The 16,331-nt window shown below is 41.0% G+C and overlaps 2 protein-coding genes across 2 annotated transcripts; one reads left to right on the top strand and one right to left on the bottom strand.

Moving 5' to 3' along the window:
• Positions 1–3,286: 3,286 nt before the first annotated feature.
• On the top strand, positions 3,287–7,804 carry mrto4 (MRT4 homolog, ribosome maturation factor). The gene is made up of 8 exons (XM_079509469.1): positions 3,287–3,388; positions 3,671–3,729; positions 3,857–3,960; positions 4,849–4,930; positions 5,478–5,545; positions 5,671–5,822; positions 6,719–6,795; positions 6,888–7,804. Exons 1-8 carry the CDS (start codon positions 3,361–3,363, stop codon positions 7,038–7,040), a joined length of 723 nt encoding a protein of 240 aa, XP_079365595.1. The 5' UTR covers positions 3,287–3,360; the 3' UTR covers positions 7,041–7,804.
• A 100-nt stretch (positions 7,805–7,904) lies between these two features.
• On the bottom strand, positions 7,905–15,962 carry akr7a3 (aldo-keto reductase family 7, member A3 (aflatoxin aldehyde reductase)). Its single transcript, XM_079509468.1, has 7 exons — positions 15,444–15,962; positions 11,555–11,742; positions 10,073–10,177; positions 9,849–9,945; positions 8,964–9,063; positions 8,409–8,538; positions 7,905–8,067 (listed from the first exon to the last, which is right to left on the bottom strand). Exons 1-7 carry the CDS (start codon positions 15,763–15,765, stop codon positions 7,906–7,908), a joined length of 1,104 nt encoding a protein of 367 aa, XP_079365594.1. The 5' UTR covers positions 15,766–15,962; the 3' UTR covers position 7,905.
• Positions 15,963–16,331: the final 369 nt, after the last annotated feature.

Here is a 16,331-nt window from a genome sequence, read left to right on the forward strand (position 1 = left end):
GGCCCTACACCGCCATACCTCCAACCAGGCTCCAAGTGCCCACGTCAGAGTCAGAGTTACACAATCCGAATTGTTGGAAGATAAAACAATCGGCAAGGAGACACAGTGCAACAGGTGTCTTAAATTTTCCCCCACCAGTCCAGAAAGAATCCATTATGGCAGAGGAGTTAATCTATATAATATGGCTGCTATTGATAGTGATACAGAGAACCGTATACAGTCTTGATCCATAAGTCTGTAGGCTAAAAACCAAATGGCTTTCTCTGGAACACACTGCCCTTGCAGATCAAGCGTGCTGATTCAGTGTCCTCTTTTAAATCCCTTTTAAAAACACACTTTTATAGATTAGCCTTCAGTGCCAACTCCTATTAATATTTTGTATTTATTTTGTTGATTTTCGCTGTTATTGTGCTGCTGTTTATTATTATTTTGCTGTTTTTTGCAATGTTTTCTGCTGCTTATTTTCCTGTTTTGAACGTGTAAAGCACTTTGTAATTGCAATTTTGAAAGGTGCTATATAAATAAAGTTGTATTATTTTATTATTACATGTGGTATACACACACAGGAGCGTCAGGGCTGAGCAGTGATGCACCACACCATGGAAATAGTGGTGTGTAGCCATCATGTTTCCCCCTCTCGTGGAACACTGACTTGGTCGGCAAGTCTGAAAGACTATATTTAGCAGCGTATATCTGCGAGCTGAATAACATAAAGTGCCAGGAGTCAGGACCTTATTAATCTAAGAGCGTGTTCCCTTTCTTCGGTCTGTCTAGCCTAGAATCCAGCTCGACACTCACGCCATTATGAGCATCGAGTGGTGCACAAAATAACAGTTATTGCCACAAGTCAAGCCTTTAGGCCACTAAGTAGTAGTCTAAAGGCTTATCTTGTGGCAACATTAAAGGCACCCATTTGTATGTTCTGGGATCAAGCCTTTCATCAGATATCACCAAAATGTGTCGCGTACAAAAGCAAATAACAAATGCTGGGTATATGGGCGAGTGAGAACACTGCACTACAATTGAGCTTTAGCTTCTCTTTCTCATTCTACACACCACTGCTAAATTGAGACAGGGTTACATTCTTCTCCAGACTTATGACAAGAGTTCAAAATGTCCCACATGTATCTCAAAGTGAGGCCCTGGTAGCTGTGAGACACTCGTGACCCACATTCATACAACACAGCAAGCACGCAAACAGCGAAGGTACGCCTGAGCGTGATGCAATTTGTACTGTAGTAGTAACAATAGTCCTATTATGAAACTTGTGATCCAAATAAATATCCCTGTTTATTTGGATCACACGATCAATTGAGAAGGCCTTTAACCCATTCTGTACGGGAACACCTTTTGGTGTTTTAAACTTTATCTATTGAAAAATAGCAGATCTACAAGCTTGTAGTGCAGCACTCGGTGCCGCGCTACAAGCTTGTAGATCTGCTATTTTTGAAAAATCGTGAAAATGTGACGCAAATCTTTGAATATATTCTTTCACAATGAACATTTTAACTCATACCTTTGCTTCTGGGGGGTCCCTGAAACTACATATTTTCAGATGGGGTCTGCGGCCAAATTCAGATAAATCTGGGTGTCCTTGACATGAAAAAGGTTGAGCACCACTGACATAGAAACACAGGTTTTTCAGAAAACTGTCAGGATTAGAAGACATTTGTAGAATCGTCCTCAGGTCGAAATGGTTAACAAGTTGACTACAGGCTAAATAAGTCATACAAATATTATTGTCTAGAGTAGACCTACGCACATAGGTCTACTGTAGTGTAGTAGGCTATAGTCTTTTATATGTGTCGCTTGCCAATATAAACATTCTGAATGGCAGTGGTGGGAAGTAACTACAGTAAGTACATTTACTTAAGTACTCTACTTAAGTACAATTTTGAGGTATTTGTACTTTACTTGAGTATGTCAAATTTCCAGTATTTTTTACTTATACTCCACTACATTTCAGGTCCAAAATGTTTATTTTTACTCCAGTCTCCACTACATATATTTGAACACTTAGTTACTAGTTACTTTGTAGATTTGTATTATTATCACAAAACATACAGTAACCACTTCAGCCCTATATACATTTCGGCCATTTTGAAAATAGCCGATCTACAAGCTCACAATCCATAGCTTGTAGATGTGCCATTTTCAAAAGATTTCTTTTTTTTTTTTACATTTGAGAACTTAAAATGGGACATTCCGCACAATGAGTACTTTTACTTTTCGTACTTTCAAGTACATTTGGATTTGAATGCTTTTGTACTTTTACTTGTTACGGAGTAGTTCTACATTGAAGTATTGATACTTTTTACTTATTAGTAAAACAATTGAGTACTTTTTCCACCACTGCTGAATGGGTCAAAGTCTATCCTGTTGCAGGGTTTGTGAATGTGTGACAGCCCTTATATGGTGACAGCGTGTTGGTGAAGGTGAATCTTAGAGTATAAGACAGCAGGTTTTTTTCAACCAGTGGTCCGGGGACCACCAGTGGTCCTTGAGGGGGTTCCAGGTGGTCCCCATGCAGCTAAATGATGGAGAGTTGGTAACCAAATCGACCCCTATAGATCTTTAACTCTTGAGAGCGTAAAATTAAACCAAATGGACCTGTATTTTGGGTTTTTTCATTTTACGCTCTCAAGAGTTAAATTATTGCTAAACAACTGCATTACTTAATTTACAAGAAGTCTACACAATTAGAGAATATAGAAGAATTGTTATTTTGATCAATGACAGCAATTAATATTCTTTAGTTTTGGGGGTTTTAAATGCCATCAAATGGGCCTTGAAATGAAAAAGGGTTGAAAACCACTGCTCTATTAAAAGAGGTGATACTGAATACTGTGAGTGAATGAATATCAGTAGCTGACAGGCAGCTGACAGGAAAATATACTGGGACAGCACGCAAGCGGTTCCCTAGCAACTCAGTTCCATTGACAAGTTTATGTTTGGCTTTATATTAAGTCTGATATGAAATACAAATACGTTCAAAATTTATTTTCACATTTTAAGCAAAGTCTTTCTGGTAGTAGATCAGTAGTGAAACCTTTTACCCCCAACTGATTGATAGAATGATTGAAATATGTATTAACAGTTTGCAGAATTTCAGACTGTTAACTGTGAGTGGACGACCCAAGAGACGTACAAATAGACATTTATATATAGCCAAAGAACAGAACAGGAATTCATCATAAAGGAGGTAAAAAGGGAAAATAAACATTATTATCTCTTTTGATTTTAGTGCAGGCACCACCTAGGTCAGCTTCGAAACATTTGGGGTCTTTCCTCTCTTCACGTGTGCATGTCGCTCCTCTATGACGTCATTTCTTCTTCTTCCAGACAACGTGAAAGATAACCATGCCGAAGTCAAAGAGGGACAAGAAAAGTAAGCAAACACAAACACTAAACATGTCCATTATGAAAAGCGTAACATTTTTAAACTGTTACTTTACGTGACCTTATTCAGACATTAATGTCATTCATATCACGTATTCAAGTTATATATATCTCCTAACACTGACATAGTACTAAAGTAAGCTAGCGTTAGCTTGGCCTGCTATGCAATGTAAAAAAAATCCATGACAAATACATTAGCTTACAAGCCAGCAAATACATGGTGGTAATGTTGGCCATGAAAGGTAATGTTTTTCAATCGTCTCTTCTCCAGTTTCGTTAACGAAAACAGCCAAGAAGGGGCTTGCGACAAAGCAGAGTTTAATTGAAGAAGTAAGTATCTGATCTATGCTGTCTTGTCTGTCTGTCTGCTGGTGCAGTAATTAATGACCCGAAAATATAATACATCGTACTAGTGTACGTCCTACTGAATACGATCTTCCTTCCCTGCTGTTTTTAGCTGCGAAAATGTGTGGATATATACAAGCATCTGTTTATCTTCTCTGTGGCCAACATGAGGAACAACAAGCTCAAAGACATCAGGACAGCATGGAAACATAGCAGGTAAATAAACCCTTATACTGCTATACCTGAGATCAGTGTTGTTTTTGGCAGCAAAATTAGATTTTAGTTTTAGTCATAGTCTTGAATAGTTTTCACTTAGTTTTAGTCACCTGGAATGTTTTAGTGTTAGTCTAGTTTTAGTCGACTAAATGTCATGGTATTTTAGTCGACTAAATCTACGGTTGATTTTGTCGACTAAAATGTTTTTTGGCGGGCCTGATTTTACACTTGCTGAAAATAGCTATGACGCTTTGTTTGCTTGTAGATCGGCTATTTTCAGCATGCAACCAAGTGTAAAATGACTTATACTGGATCTCTTGTCCACTAGTCCCTTCCTAACATTTTAGTCTAGTTTTTATTTATTGACGAAATTGGCGATATATTTCGTTTTAGTCATCATAGCTAGTTTTAGTCGTCATAGCTTTTTAATTTAGTTTTAATTTAGTTTCTGTCAGTGAACAATAACCTCGGCCTCACCAGGCTTTCCACCACCTCGGAGGAAAGCCTGGTCTCTGTTTTAAAAGTCTGTATGATCCTGTCGGGAGCGGATGATATCGTTACGTCATGTTGTAGTATTGTTTTGTAGTGACAGGCAGGAACAACGGGGCGGCAACTTTGTTTTCCCTCAAACCGATTTTTCTCAATAAAAGCTCTCGTAGCCTGTAGCTTTTATTGAGAAAAATGTTCCTGTGTGAGTTCTCTCCTGAAAATGTATTTTCTTTTTAGAGCTGGAGAGACGGGGAGACCTGAACATAGTCTAGTCTACATAACAATGATTACTATCAGAATAATAGCGCTATTTAACAAAATAACACTTACTGAGTCTAACTAGTGTCATAATAATAACGCTAATCTGTTTGACTGAAATGTACTCTTTCATTTTCACAGATTCTTCTTTGGCAAAAACAAAGTCATGATGGTCGCCCTGGGGAAAGGTCAAACGGACGAGTACAAAGATAATGTGCACAAGGTTAGTGCAATGTCGTCAAGTGACTTGGATTGATTGTTGTAATCTGCATTAGAACCTTAGCCGCTCACTTTAAAGGAGAATTCCATGCTATAAGGCTTTCTTACCTTTATTTGTAGTTGTTACGTCCCCACCAAAGAGGTCCAGTTGTTATTTTGTGCAAAAGTGCATTATTGGCTATTTCCCCTGTTTTACAAACACAGGATATGATGTTATTATCCAAAGTGCCTTGGGCTCAAAAATCTTTTTTTTGGTATATATCCTCTCTTCATAATGTAAATGGTATCCCAAGTGGCACACTTTACTACTTATTTCGATGGAAATAAGCGAATTAGCACAAAAACCCAACGCCCATTGGGGGCTTATATTAGGGGAAATAGTCAATAATGCACTTTTGCACAAAATAACACCTGGACCTCTTTGGTGGGGACGTAACGACTACAAATAAAGGTAAGAAAGCCTTCTAGCATGGAATTCTCCTTTAATCCTGGCCTCGTGATGTAAATCGGCTATTGTGCTTAAGTGGGTACTTTTAATGGTGTTTTTTTAGGTCTGCAAATATCTGAAGGGAGAAGTGGGTGTGCTATTCACAAACAAAACCAAGGATGAAGTTCAAGAGTAAGTAAGGGTTCAGTTTCTTTTTCCGAGTCGCAGAAGACACATACATACCAGTATGTTTGAGTGTGAGATGCTTGATGTAAATTATTCTTGCATGTTCTCCAAATTGTGTCCTTTATCCACAGGTATTTTACTCAGTTCAAAGAGATGGATTTTGCACGGGCAGGTAACCAGGCACAGATGGACGTTGTGTTGGATGAAGGACCCTTGGAACAGTTCCCTCACTCCATAGAACCACAGTTGAGGCAGTTGGGACTTCCCACTGCTCTCAAGAAAGGTAGTGTATTCATGTATATTTGGCTAGCATTGACAAATAGCCCAATGCCTATTTTATACTTGATTACGTGCCTAATTGTCCCCCGGTAATGGCAGATCTACAAGATCATTGACGTTTTGTGAGCATGTAGATCTGCTAGCTACACTGTCTGGCACACTACGTATTAATCACCTTTAGCTTGAACCTATCCGACAAGATTTTTTTGTTGCTTTGTCTTGCACAAATCCAACAAGATTAGAGTTTGTTTCTTAACAGTTTCCCTGCAGTGATTAAACAATCATGTTCCAGATCTCCCTGCCTAGTTTACACTAAAGGCTCATACATAGTCTGGACTTTCGGTGGTTAGGTGACCACCGAACTACAACATGACGTCACGAGCCGCGGTGAAGAGCAAACCACCGCCACCGCTCCAGCCCTTCTCTCTGTTTTTACTCACCACCGCTCAACGTTATTTCAGCTCCGGTGGTCAGCTCACCACCGGAGCGGTGGTCACCTCACCACCGAAAATCCAGACTATGAATGAGCCTTAACCCTTTGAAGAGCCACTGTGCCGACTTGATCCTTGCTTGTCATGAAAAACTGCTTTAAAAGGGTGTAATCGCTTGTAATAGTGTAGAAAGATATTCCAAAGTGGCGATCACAACAACAGAGCGGAGAAGGAACGTGCCTGCTGCGCGTCACTCCCGCCATTGGAATGCATTTGGCCTCAATTTCCCAGAACCCTTTGCATGCCAGTGCGAAGGAGGTTTTTGCGATGACGTAATCAAAACGTGTCACCTATCCCACCTCTGTCCGATGGAAACCCCGTATGACTTAAAAACGTATTAAAAGCACGGATTAACTCGTGTTATGGAGGGAAAGTGTTTTAATGGTAATCTGTGATTGCTTTGTTTTAGGGGTGGTAACGCTATTAAAAGAACACCAAGTGTGTAAGGAGGGTGAAACCCTAACCCCTGAACAGTGTCGTATTCTGGTGAGTTCTTGACCTTTCTTTGGCCTGTGAGAAATCTGATTAATACATGCCATCAGTGGGTAATGGGCTTGGTTGTGCTTTGTCAATTACAGAAACTGTTTGGTCATGAAATGGCTGAATTCAGAGTGCAGATCAAGTGCATGTGGAATTCAGAAACGGGTGTGTTTGACAACTTCACTGGCGTGGAAGAACCTGCGGAGGAGGAGGAGGAAGAAGAAGAAGAAGATGCCGAAATAAAAATTTAGGAAGGACTTTCCATACTTTACTTTTAAGTCACCGGTTTGGCCATTTATTCTGGACCTTGAAATTAAAGCTACCGAGAGATATTTGATCCTACACTGGGAACCTAAGTGGTCAGTGGAAACTGATGCCTATGGTATAATATTTCATCACCTGGAAGCATTCACTGACATCTGTCTCTCACTTTGGAATGTATGTCTGAAGTTATATATATATATCTGGTTGTTCAATAAGTAGTGGAGAGAGAGAACGGAGTTTTTTTTCTATACAAATTCATTTCTATTAAGATGTGGACACTTCAAAACCGCCTCAAGATTTCAAACAATGGCTTCCATTATAACATGCAAACTTTAAAGGAATAGAAATAATGCAGTTCCTATTAGCTTGGTTATTCCCCATCAATGAACTGCCCAGTCTTCCTGAGACAGACAAGGTAGACACAAATTGTACCATATGAGCATTATATGACCAAGTTGTCCTGGTGAAGTCGTCCTTTTACAACCAATATTTACAGGATTGTCATAGGTTAGTGTGAACAGATTTGAACCAGATAGATTGTCCTTGTAACAAGATTGAGGGGTGACGTGTTGACCAGTTTATTTAAGATGGACACCTCCAGAAAGTAATTTTTGCATCAAACTTGTATATTTACAATTAAGTAATGTGATATATTGATACATGTAAGTTTCACATGTAAGTTTAAGAATATTCTTAAATACAATCTGTATCAAGTGGGATTTCCTGAAATAAACTTACTGTTCATAACTTATGTCATGTTCTTAAAAAAAAAGAAAAGGAAACTGACACTGCAAATCACTCATTATACAGATCAGAAAATGTAAAGGTATTGCAGGCTATAATTTACAGTATTCAGCGAAAGTAATTTGGACAATCGTGGGCCACCATATCCCAAGCTTGCTTGAAGGCCTCTACCACCCGCTCATCCAGAGGACCCTCCTCTGAGGCAGACATGTTCTGCTCAAGTTGCTCCATGGAAGACATGCCGATGACGACTCCGTCTCCTAGATTGCCCTGCGATTTATTGAAGACATTGCAATGGTTACAGAAGGACCAGGATATCAAACCATGTATGCAATCAAGACATAATGTAACTCCCAACAGACCAATTAATCCGCTTGTACTAATTGGGTGTTTTGTTAGAAAAGCTAGCAATAACTAAAGCATAAAGGTCTACCAAATGGCTAAAACTTTAGGGCAATGCCCATCTTTACATTGATCTGTCCACTTAATTTAAAAATCAAATTCATAAATGATTTGAGGTCACAGTAATGCACTGTGGCATTCACACATGCCAGTTACATTGGCACAACACGATAAAACTAACTGCAAATTGTGTATTTACACAGTTCTACCTTAAGATGGGAGTGATGGTACATCCAGCGTATCGCTGCAGAGGTCATGGTGGGTTTCTCTGAACCATAAACGGCCTCCAAGGCGGTTTGAACCAGAGCTATTGCCAGGAAGTGGCTCTGTTTCCAGTATCTGATGAGACATTAGATCATGATATCAAAATAACATGTTATTCACCTTAGGAGTTAGGCCTTTACAATAGCTTGAAGGGAAACCTGAAGCAAAAATGGTGGCCTTGAGCCTTCCAGTGTTGATTTCGTCGACTAAAACGAAGACGAAAGATGTTCGACTACCTTTTTCCAATGACAAACCAAATGGAAGCTAACTGAAAACTAAGCTATGATGACTAAAACTATGTACTTGTAGATCGGCTATTTTCAGCAAGTGTAAAATCAGCCATTACGACGGCATCAAGGCCCGCCAAAATACATTTTAGTCGACTAAACCAACTAGATTTAGTCGACTAAAACTAGACTAACACTAAAACATTCCAGGTGACTAAAACTATTCAAGAGACTGACTAAAACCAAAAACAACACTGGAGCCTTCTAACTAACCTGTCCCTGTACGCTCCAGCCCAGTTGTTGCCAAAGAATCGCCCTGCAGGCTGGGATCCGTCTTTGTCTTCATAATGGTACTTCCCTGTCAGGAGGCCCCCTGGTGGAGGAAGAGGAGGAGGAGGATCAACCACCATAACATCCATTATCTCAGAGGTGAGTTTTTATCCCACGATTTTGCAACCCGTTTTTCACCCAGTGTCAATTATCTAATGTAATCCTGGGCACTTCCTCCGCCAACCTGGGGGGGCAGTGGACAAACCCCATGATTCCTTCGATGCATGAGGAGTCCATGAGCTGCTTCTTTTCACCTGACAGGGGGAGTTTCCCCGGCCAGACGTAGCACGTGGAAGGAACATGTTATTCCGACCGGTTCCTTTCCCCTCCATCAGGCTGGCCAGGGGGAGGCAGTTTAGAGACCAGGATTACTGCATGTTTTTGTGAGGGTACCTACCCTAGGGGACACAGGGAGAACATGCAAACTCCACACAGAAAGAGGTGATTTTATGTAGACATTTTAATCCCAGGTAGGATTATGAATTATTCAATACTCTAGTCAGAAGAACTCTGGAGATATGGGGTTTCATGCCACAGGAAAAGCATTGTATGTACAAACCTCAGTAGGCTATATAGAGGAAGAAGCTTTATTTTGAAGAAGGCTTAGATGCTAAAATGTTAATAAAAACTGTTATAAATAAAATTATATAATCTAAAACACTACTTTTTAATGTAAGATATCAAGATGTAGATATAATTTGTTCCTGACAACTTCCTCCTGTATAAAATAATGCATGCATTTTTAATAAATGGCAGCAAATATTATGCAAGCATCACTTTTTAGCAAACTTAAACTGTAACAGTGAAGAGGTGAGAAATCCACAGTACCTGCTAAAGGGTTGTATGCATAGAATCTTATTCCGTAGTATCTCAGACATGGCAGCAACTCTGTCTCAACCTGTCTTGTAGTGGCATTGTACATTCCCTGCCAGTGAGTGGTTACAGTTTAATTACAATGGGACATTGGGGAGGGTTCAAAGTTTAATCGTGAAATGTTGGCTAAAACTTGTTTTAATGGGTTGACATGAGAAATGTGAGGTGTGCCGAATTACCTGGTAGACAGAAGGAACAATCCAGTTGTTGTGTCTGCAGATAGACACAATTTCAGCTACTTCCCATGATGCATAGTTTGATAAACCCAGCTCCTTGAATTTCCCCTGAAATGAAACACGTTCAAATTCAATCTCACTTTGTCATTGCACCAAGACAACATGATTAACATGCTTTTTTAAGCATCATTGACCTATGCTTATGGCATGGCTCCTAGGAGGCGAGCCAGGTAGAAGAGGGTCTGTGTGGGTGTATCATGCGTGTGCCAATTACGTCTGTGTGTGTGTGGAGTTAAACTCGCAAAGCACTCGGCCTATTGGTGCCTATTGCCCAATTACTTGTAGATGCTGTCAGTAGGCCAAGGAATTGAATGTTGAACTGAATGTTATCGTGAATATTATTCTATTCATTGGTCTAGATTTCCGTCCTACACAAACATTAAATTCCCATTGACAATGAATGAAGAATTTTATGGCATAGTGTCTATTTTCGTCCTACACAAACATTAAAATCCCATTGACAATGAATGAAGAATTGTACGTCAGTGTCTGAGCAAATAGGCATAGTGTCTATATTTTACGTCATGATGATGTACGATGGTGAGAGCACCTCTCACTTCACACGGGTGTGATTTTTTTTTAAATATATTTTGTGATTTTTGAGTGGTGCAAACCAATAACCAATAACCAGCTTTGTCTGAATGTTTGTGTACCTGTGTACGTGTCCGTGCACAGGTGAGCATGGTTACTATGGTCACTGACATTACGTCAGACCACAGCTGATCAGGCTATATAAGACCTTGCACCACTCAGTTCACACGGGTGTGATTTTTTTATTACATGTTCATAATCTCAGATTCAGTTTGGGACATGACGACCATGACATCAAACATCCACATTGCAGACCGCAGCCATGTTGCCAACTTGCCATCAGAGTTTGGAAGCACTCATTTTCAGTAAAGCAATGTCCTGCTGCCTCTTGCATTATGTGCTAATTCAAAAGAGGTGGTACGCATGGGCAGTTGAGTGATATCTAACGAGCACTTCCAAACTTAGAAAAATAATCACCTGCAAGGACACAAAGTAGCTCATAACATGTCTACAGTGGATTTACAGTGTAAACCACTCCTACAACTGGCTTTGTTGTGCAGAAAAAATGAGCATGGTTGCTATGTTCACCCGGGTGTGATTTCCTACAACTGGCTTTGTTAGTGCAGAAAAAATGAGCATGGTTGCTATGTTCACCCTGTTCACCCGGGTGTGATTTCATTACGTCAGACATGATTTCATTACGTCAGACAGGCTATACCTTACGGCTTACACCACTCAGTTCACACGGGTGTGATTTTTATTAAACAAACACTTTGAGGATAGAAAGAGAATAATTCAAGCTTTCTGTACAGCTGCAATTTTGGTGGCCGCGGTCTGCATATGGAGAATAGGGAATATTGTAGCTAGCTACTACTACTACCTATGTGTGTGTACCTCTTTGTGCAGTTCGTGGCAGGCTCTCAGGGTATCCTGGATGGGGTTTTGGTGGTCCGGGGCATGGAGGTAGAACAGGTACACAGAGTCTGTATTTAGCCTGTTCAGGGAGGTCTCCAACTGGGAACGAACACTTTCTGGCGTCAGTGTCTTGCCTTCCCAGGGGTTGGCTTTGGTGGCTATGTTCACTGTCACACAGAAAATAACAATCATTAACTCAAGGCGGTAATACATCATGTATGTATGAATACGAGACATCTCACCCCGGTGAGTTGTCTTCACTTTTTTACATGTCGGGGTGAGTTGTCCGGACAGCTCACCCCGGACAGCTCACCCCGGAAAGTGAAGACAGCTCACCCCGGAAAGTGAAGACATCTCACCCCGGTGAGATGTCTTTACTTTCCGGGGTGAGCTGTCTTCACTTTCTGACATTGCTTGCTCGCAGAAGTAGCATAGCAACTTATGCTACTCTTTTGGTGTCACATTTAGCTTCATACTGGGTGAAAGTCTCATTCAAAAAAAAAAAATTTCGCTCGAAAATGTTAGTTACAATGACATTGAGTTGACGTGTTTTTCTTTTTTGGTAACTGTTGCATAATCGCAATTTCGCACTCGAGTCCCATGCCCCGGCCATCTAGCTCTGTCCCCCCCCCCCGCTGACATGCCCTCAACCACGGCTAAGTTCAGCCTGCTGCGGTCGGAGCCTTGCTCACAGGTTGAGCAGCACTGCAGCGGGCTAAAATGCATATCCGTGATGGACCGTCATTCAAATATCTCATGTACCACAACATTGTTCAAGTGCACTGTGTGTTTATGCTTATTCATTGTAATAATCAATATCGCTATGATGATTTATCGCCGCGCCGCTCCGCATGACAGCATGTAGTCTAGCCCGTCTCAGATGCCCCCTCTCACCGCCGGCCTCATAGCACGCACACACACACACACACACACACACACACACACACTCTCTCTCTCTCTCTCTCTCTCTCTCTCTCTCTCTCACACACACACACACACACACACACACACACACACACACACACACACACACACACACACACTCTCTCTCTCTCTCTCGCTCACACACACACACTCACACTCACACTCACTCTCTCTCTCTCTCTCTCTCTCACACACACACACACACACACACACACACACACACACACACACACTCTCTCTCTTCAAATGCCGTAGTTACCACAACATTGTTTCAAGTGAACTGTGTGTTTATGCTTATGCATTGTGATAATCAATATCGCTATGATGATTTATTGCCCTCGTTGTCCGCTCCGCTCCGCGGGGCTGAAGCGTGTAGTCTCCCGGCAATCAGATCATGCCACACCGGGGCATTTGCACTGGGGCTCAATGGCTCATCGTGTCGTGAGCACAAGTAACCTGACACCGATATGGGGGGGGGGGGGGGGGGGGCTCGCTCGCTCTCTCTCTCTCTCTCACACACACACACACTTCATTTTCACATCGCACAACATGCACAATGATTGTTTAGGCCTACTTTCAATTCATTATCAAAAAGTATTCCTGTTTTTCATTCATTGGTAGAATGTTCCCACACTAGTGAAGTTTGTAAAGCAACTACTACAGATAATATTTCATGTTCTTGCTGTCTACTAGGAAACCACCTTCGTAATTCCTTTATTGATTCTATGTTGGTTATCTCTGCCCTACCAAGCTATGTACATCATATGTTGGTGTGTTGGTTATCTGCAGCCTACCAAGCTGTAGATTCTGATTTTTTTTCCATGCTGTATTGATGTATCATTGTAGGAGAGATGACAGGCAAACGTTGATCAAAATAACAATTCTACACCATACCCATTTAGGACTGAGACCAGATTCTACTAAATGTTTTCTAAATCATTTTCTGAAAAACCTGTTTCTATAAAAGTGGTTTTCAAACTATTTCATGTCAAGGACCCCAAAATATGTATGTAATTGGCCGTGGACCCCAATCTCAAAATGTTGTTTCAGGGACCTCCCAGAAACGTTCGCTGTGAATGAATATTATATTCAAAGATTGGCACTCATTTCACGATTTCTCAAAAATGCCAGATCTACAAGCTCGTAGCGCGTCACTCTGTGCACTCTGTGCACTCTGTGTATGAGCTTGTAGATCTGCTATTTTTAGTTTGTTATTTTTTATGAACTTGTTGATCTATTCTATGTAGATCTGCTATTTTTATGTTGCTCCTATGTAATGGGTCCCTGTACCCAGGGGTGGTCGTTTAGATGGGTCCCAGGAGTCCTACTTCAACGACGTTAGAGTACAGTAGTAATTTTCACTTCAAACTGCAATGATGCAAATAGCCTGCACACACAGCACAACTTTTTTCTTTCTTTTTGTAGATATGACAACTTTTTAGTGCACAACTTTTGACCAAAATGGGACAGCACACTGCACTGCACACAGCACAACTTTTTTCTTTCTTTTTGTAGATATGACAACTTTTTAGTGTTTTTGTAGCAAACTGATGTTTTTTTTTTTTTTATGACAACTTTTTACTATATTTTTTAGTTTAAATTTTTTCTATACTTAACTTTTTTCTATATTTTTTGTACAAACTGCTGTTTGAACTTTGTTTACAATGTTTCTATATTTAAATAAACTACATTACATTTGACCGTACATTTGACTCTTGTGTTATATTCTTGTGAAATATTCAGTAAAGTATAGCTCAAAGGCTACATATTCAGTCAGACTTTTGGTGAGTTGTCCTGACAACTCACCCCTAAACGTGAAGACATCTCACCCCGAAAGTGGCCAAAAGTGAAGACATCTCACCCCGGAAAGTGAAGACATCTCACCCCTAAAAAAGCAGGGGTGAGATGTCTTCACGTTTAGGGGTGAGTTGTCTGGACAACTCACCAAAAGTGAGTTTAGGGGTGAGTTGTCTTGTTACCGTATGTATAACCTGGCGGCTTGACCAACTTGACCATGGACCTCCTTGTACAGTATAGTCCTACAATACAGTAACAGTCATGTCAATTCAGGACAGACAAAAAACATGAACCTATCACCAGAAAACAGTCAACATGGGTCTTATATAGGGCAGTGGTTCCCTAACTTTTTCATGTCAAAGACCCCCAAATTGACACTAATGAGCCCGCGGACCCCCATTTGAAGAGATATGCCAGGGACCCCCATAAGAGAAGTTTTTTACGGCTCTAGCAGTGATTCTCAACTAGTTTAATTTCAAGGACCCCCAGTTTGACATGCATTAGTCTACGGACCCCCATTTAATGGCATTTCTATCTCTGGGACCCCCAATTTATATTGTAAAATCAATGTTATTTTAACTCTGAGTGTGTACAAATCAAACTATCTACTATTTAGCTGGGGACCCCCTGGAACTCCCGCAGGTACCCCTGGGGGTCGCCGGACCCCACTTTGGGAACCACTGTAGGGTATTCACGTGATCACAAAAGGGGAGCAACTTGTGCTGCATTGGCTAAAACATTACACACAGGAATGCTGGACTCGGGTAATGCTAGCTCTGGTCCATAGCTCTAATGCATGGTCCATGGCATAGACATATAATATATCTATGGTCCACCGTCCACTCCATGGAACGTAATTGGACGAATTTGAGCCTATAAGCCCTAAAGTAAACTCGAAAGTTAGTTGATGTCAGGGGGGCGGCTCTGTAGTCTTGTGCACAGCCAATAAGATGCGATTCTGTCTATAATCTGTCTTAATGACTCGCACAAGTTTGACAAGTATAGCCTACTACAACTAAAGTAGCCTACATTTGAATTGAAAGCTTGGCGTGAATGCGTATGCAGTCGTTAGCAATAACTTGTTTTGCATGTATCGTGACCATTGCTGCCATCATGTGTCCAGAGTCCAGACAGAACAACACTGTACCTGTCTTTGGTAGATTCATGCCCCCTATGATGGTCTCTGCCTGTCCGCCCGTGTACATGAAGGCTGAGTCCACCTCATTGTGCCCACGGTCCAGGAACGCTCTGACCATCTCCAGGCTCTGCTCCGCGTTGGCTCGTCCTCCGAACGCCATGGATCCCAGCAGGGAAACGGGCTTTTTCACATGTTGAGAAGACATGTTTCTCAGTGCCAGTACTACCCCAACAACCGCCGGGGAATAATGCGTGAAAACGTGCTTGCTAACGCGTGTTTTACGGAGTGTGTGCAGGCCTACTAGTACTAATCTCTGCGTTGTCCACTGCATAATAAAGTAGTCGCGTGTTCTCTGAGGTAAAAGGGCACGTTGTGCCGATAAGGAGGGAGTGTGGTAAAGTTACTTCACTTTAGACTCCCCTAGACTCAATTGTAAGAACAGCTGCTGGTAGTTTTTAAGCAAAAGAAAGTGTGGTTAATCATTGTGTATGTCGTTTACCCCTGTCAATGTTTGCTAAAATTAAATAGTGTATTTACTTTGAGGCCATGTCTCTTCGTTGCGTCACCCGAAGAGCACATGGCAGCGTTCCCTAAATGGAGCGGCAGTTCTTGTTTTGGCCACAAGGTGTCGGCAAAACATCATCTATTATTTCACACAGGACTCAATACATTCGCGGACCGTGCACTAATGTGCCTCGGTATTAATATCGCGTTTAATATAACTTAATACTAATATAGCACAAGCCATTAATTCATACTTATATATATTAATTGATCATTAGGCATAATTATTATAACAGAAACAGTATCAAACCTAACAATGATACATTTTGAGTGGACAATAACCAACCAATAACAACGATTCACTGTCATGTTTTGGTCGTCGTTTTTTGTTTA

This window comes from Electrona antarctica (genome assembly GCF_951216825.1).
Source record: "Electrona antarctica genome assembly, chromosome: 9".
Taxonomy (NCBI): domain Eukaryota; kingdom Metazoa; phylum Chordata; class Actinopteri; order Myctophiformes; family Myctophidae; genus Electrona; species Electrona antarctica.

Excerpts from the sequence above, each read along its gene's own strand:
- mrto4 (XM_079509469.1), top strand. The coding sequence starts at position 3,361 with ATGCCGAAGTCAAAGAGGGACAAGAAAA. Across the intron at positions 3,961-4,848 it reads ACAGCATGGAAACATAGCAG|ATTCTTCTTTGGCAAAAACA; the intron begins GTAAATAAACCC and ends TCATTTTCACAG. Across the intron at positions 5,823-6,718 it reads TCCCACTGCTCTCAAGAAAG|GGGTGGTAACGCTATTAAAA; the intron begins GTAGTGTATTCA and ends GCTTTGTTTTAG.
- akr7a3 (XM_079509468.1), bottom strand. The coding sequence starts at position 15,765 with ATGCAGTGGACAACGCAGAGATTAGTACTAGTAGGCCTGCACACACTC. Across the intron at positions 11,743-15,443 it reads CATGAATCTACCAAAGACAG|TGAACATAGCCACCAAAGCC; the intron begins GTACAGTGTTGT and ends TCTGTGTGACAG. Across the intron at positions 8,068-8,408 it reads ACCATCACTCCCATCTTAAG|GGCAATCTAGGAGACGGAGT; the intron begins GTAGAACTGTGT and ends AATAAATCGCAG.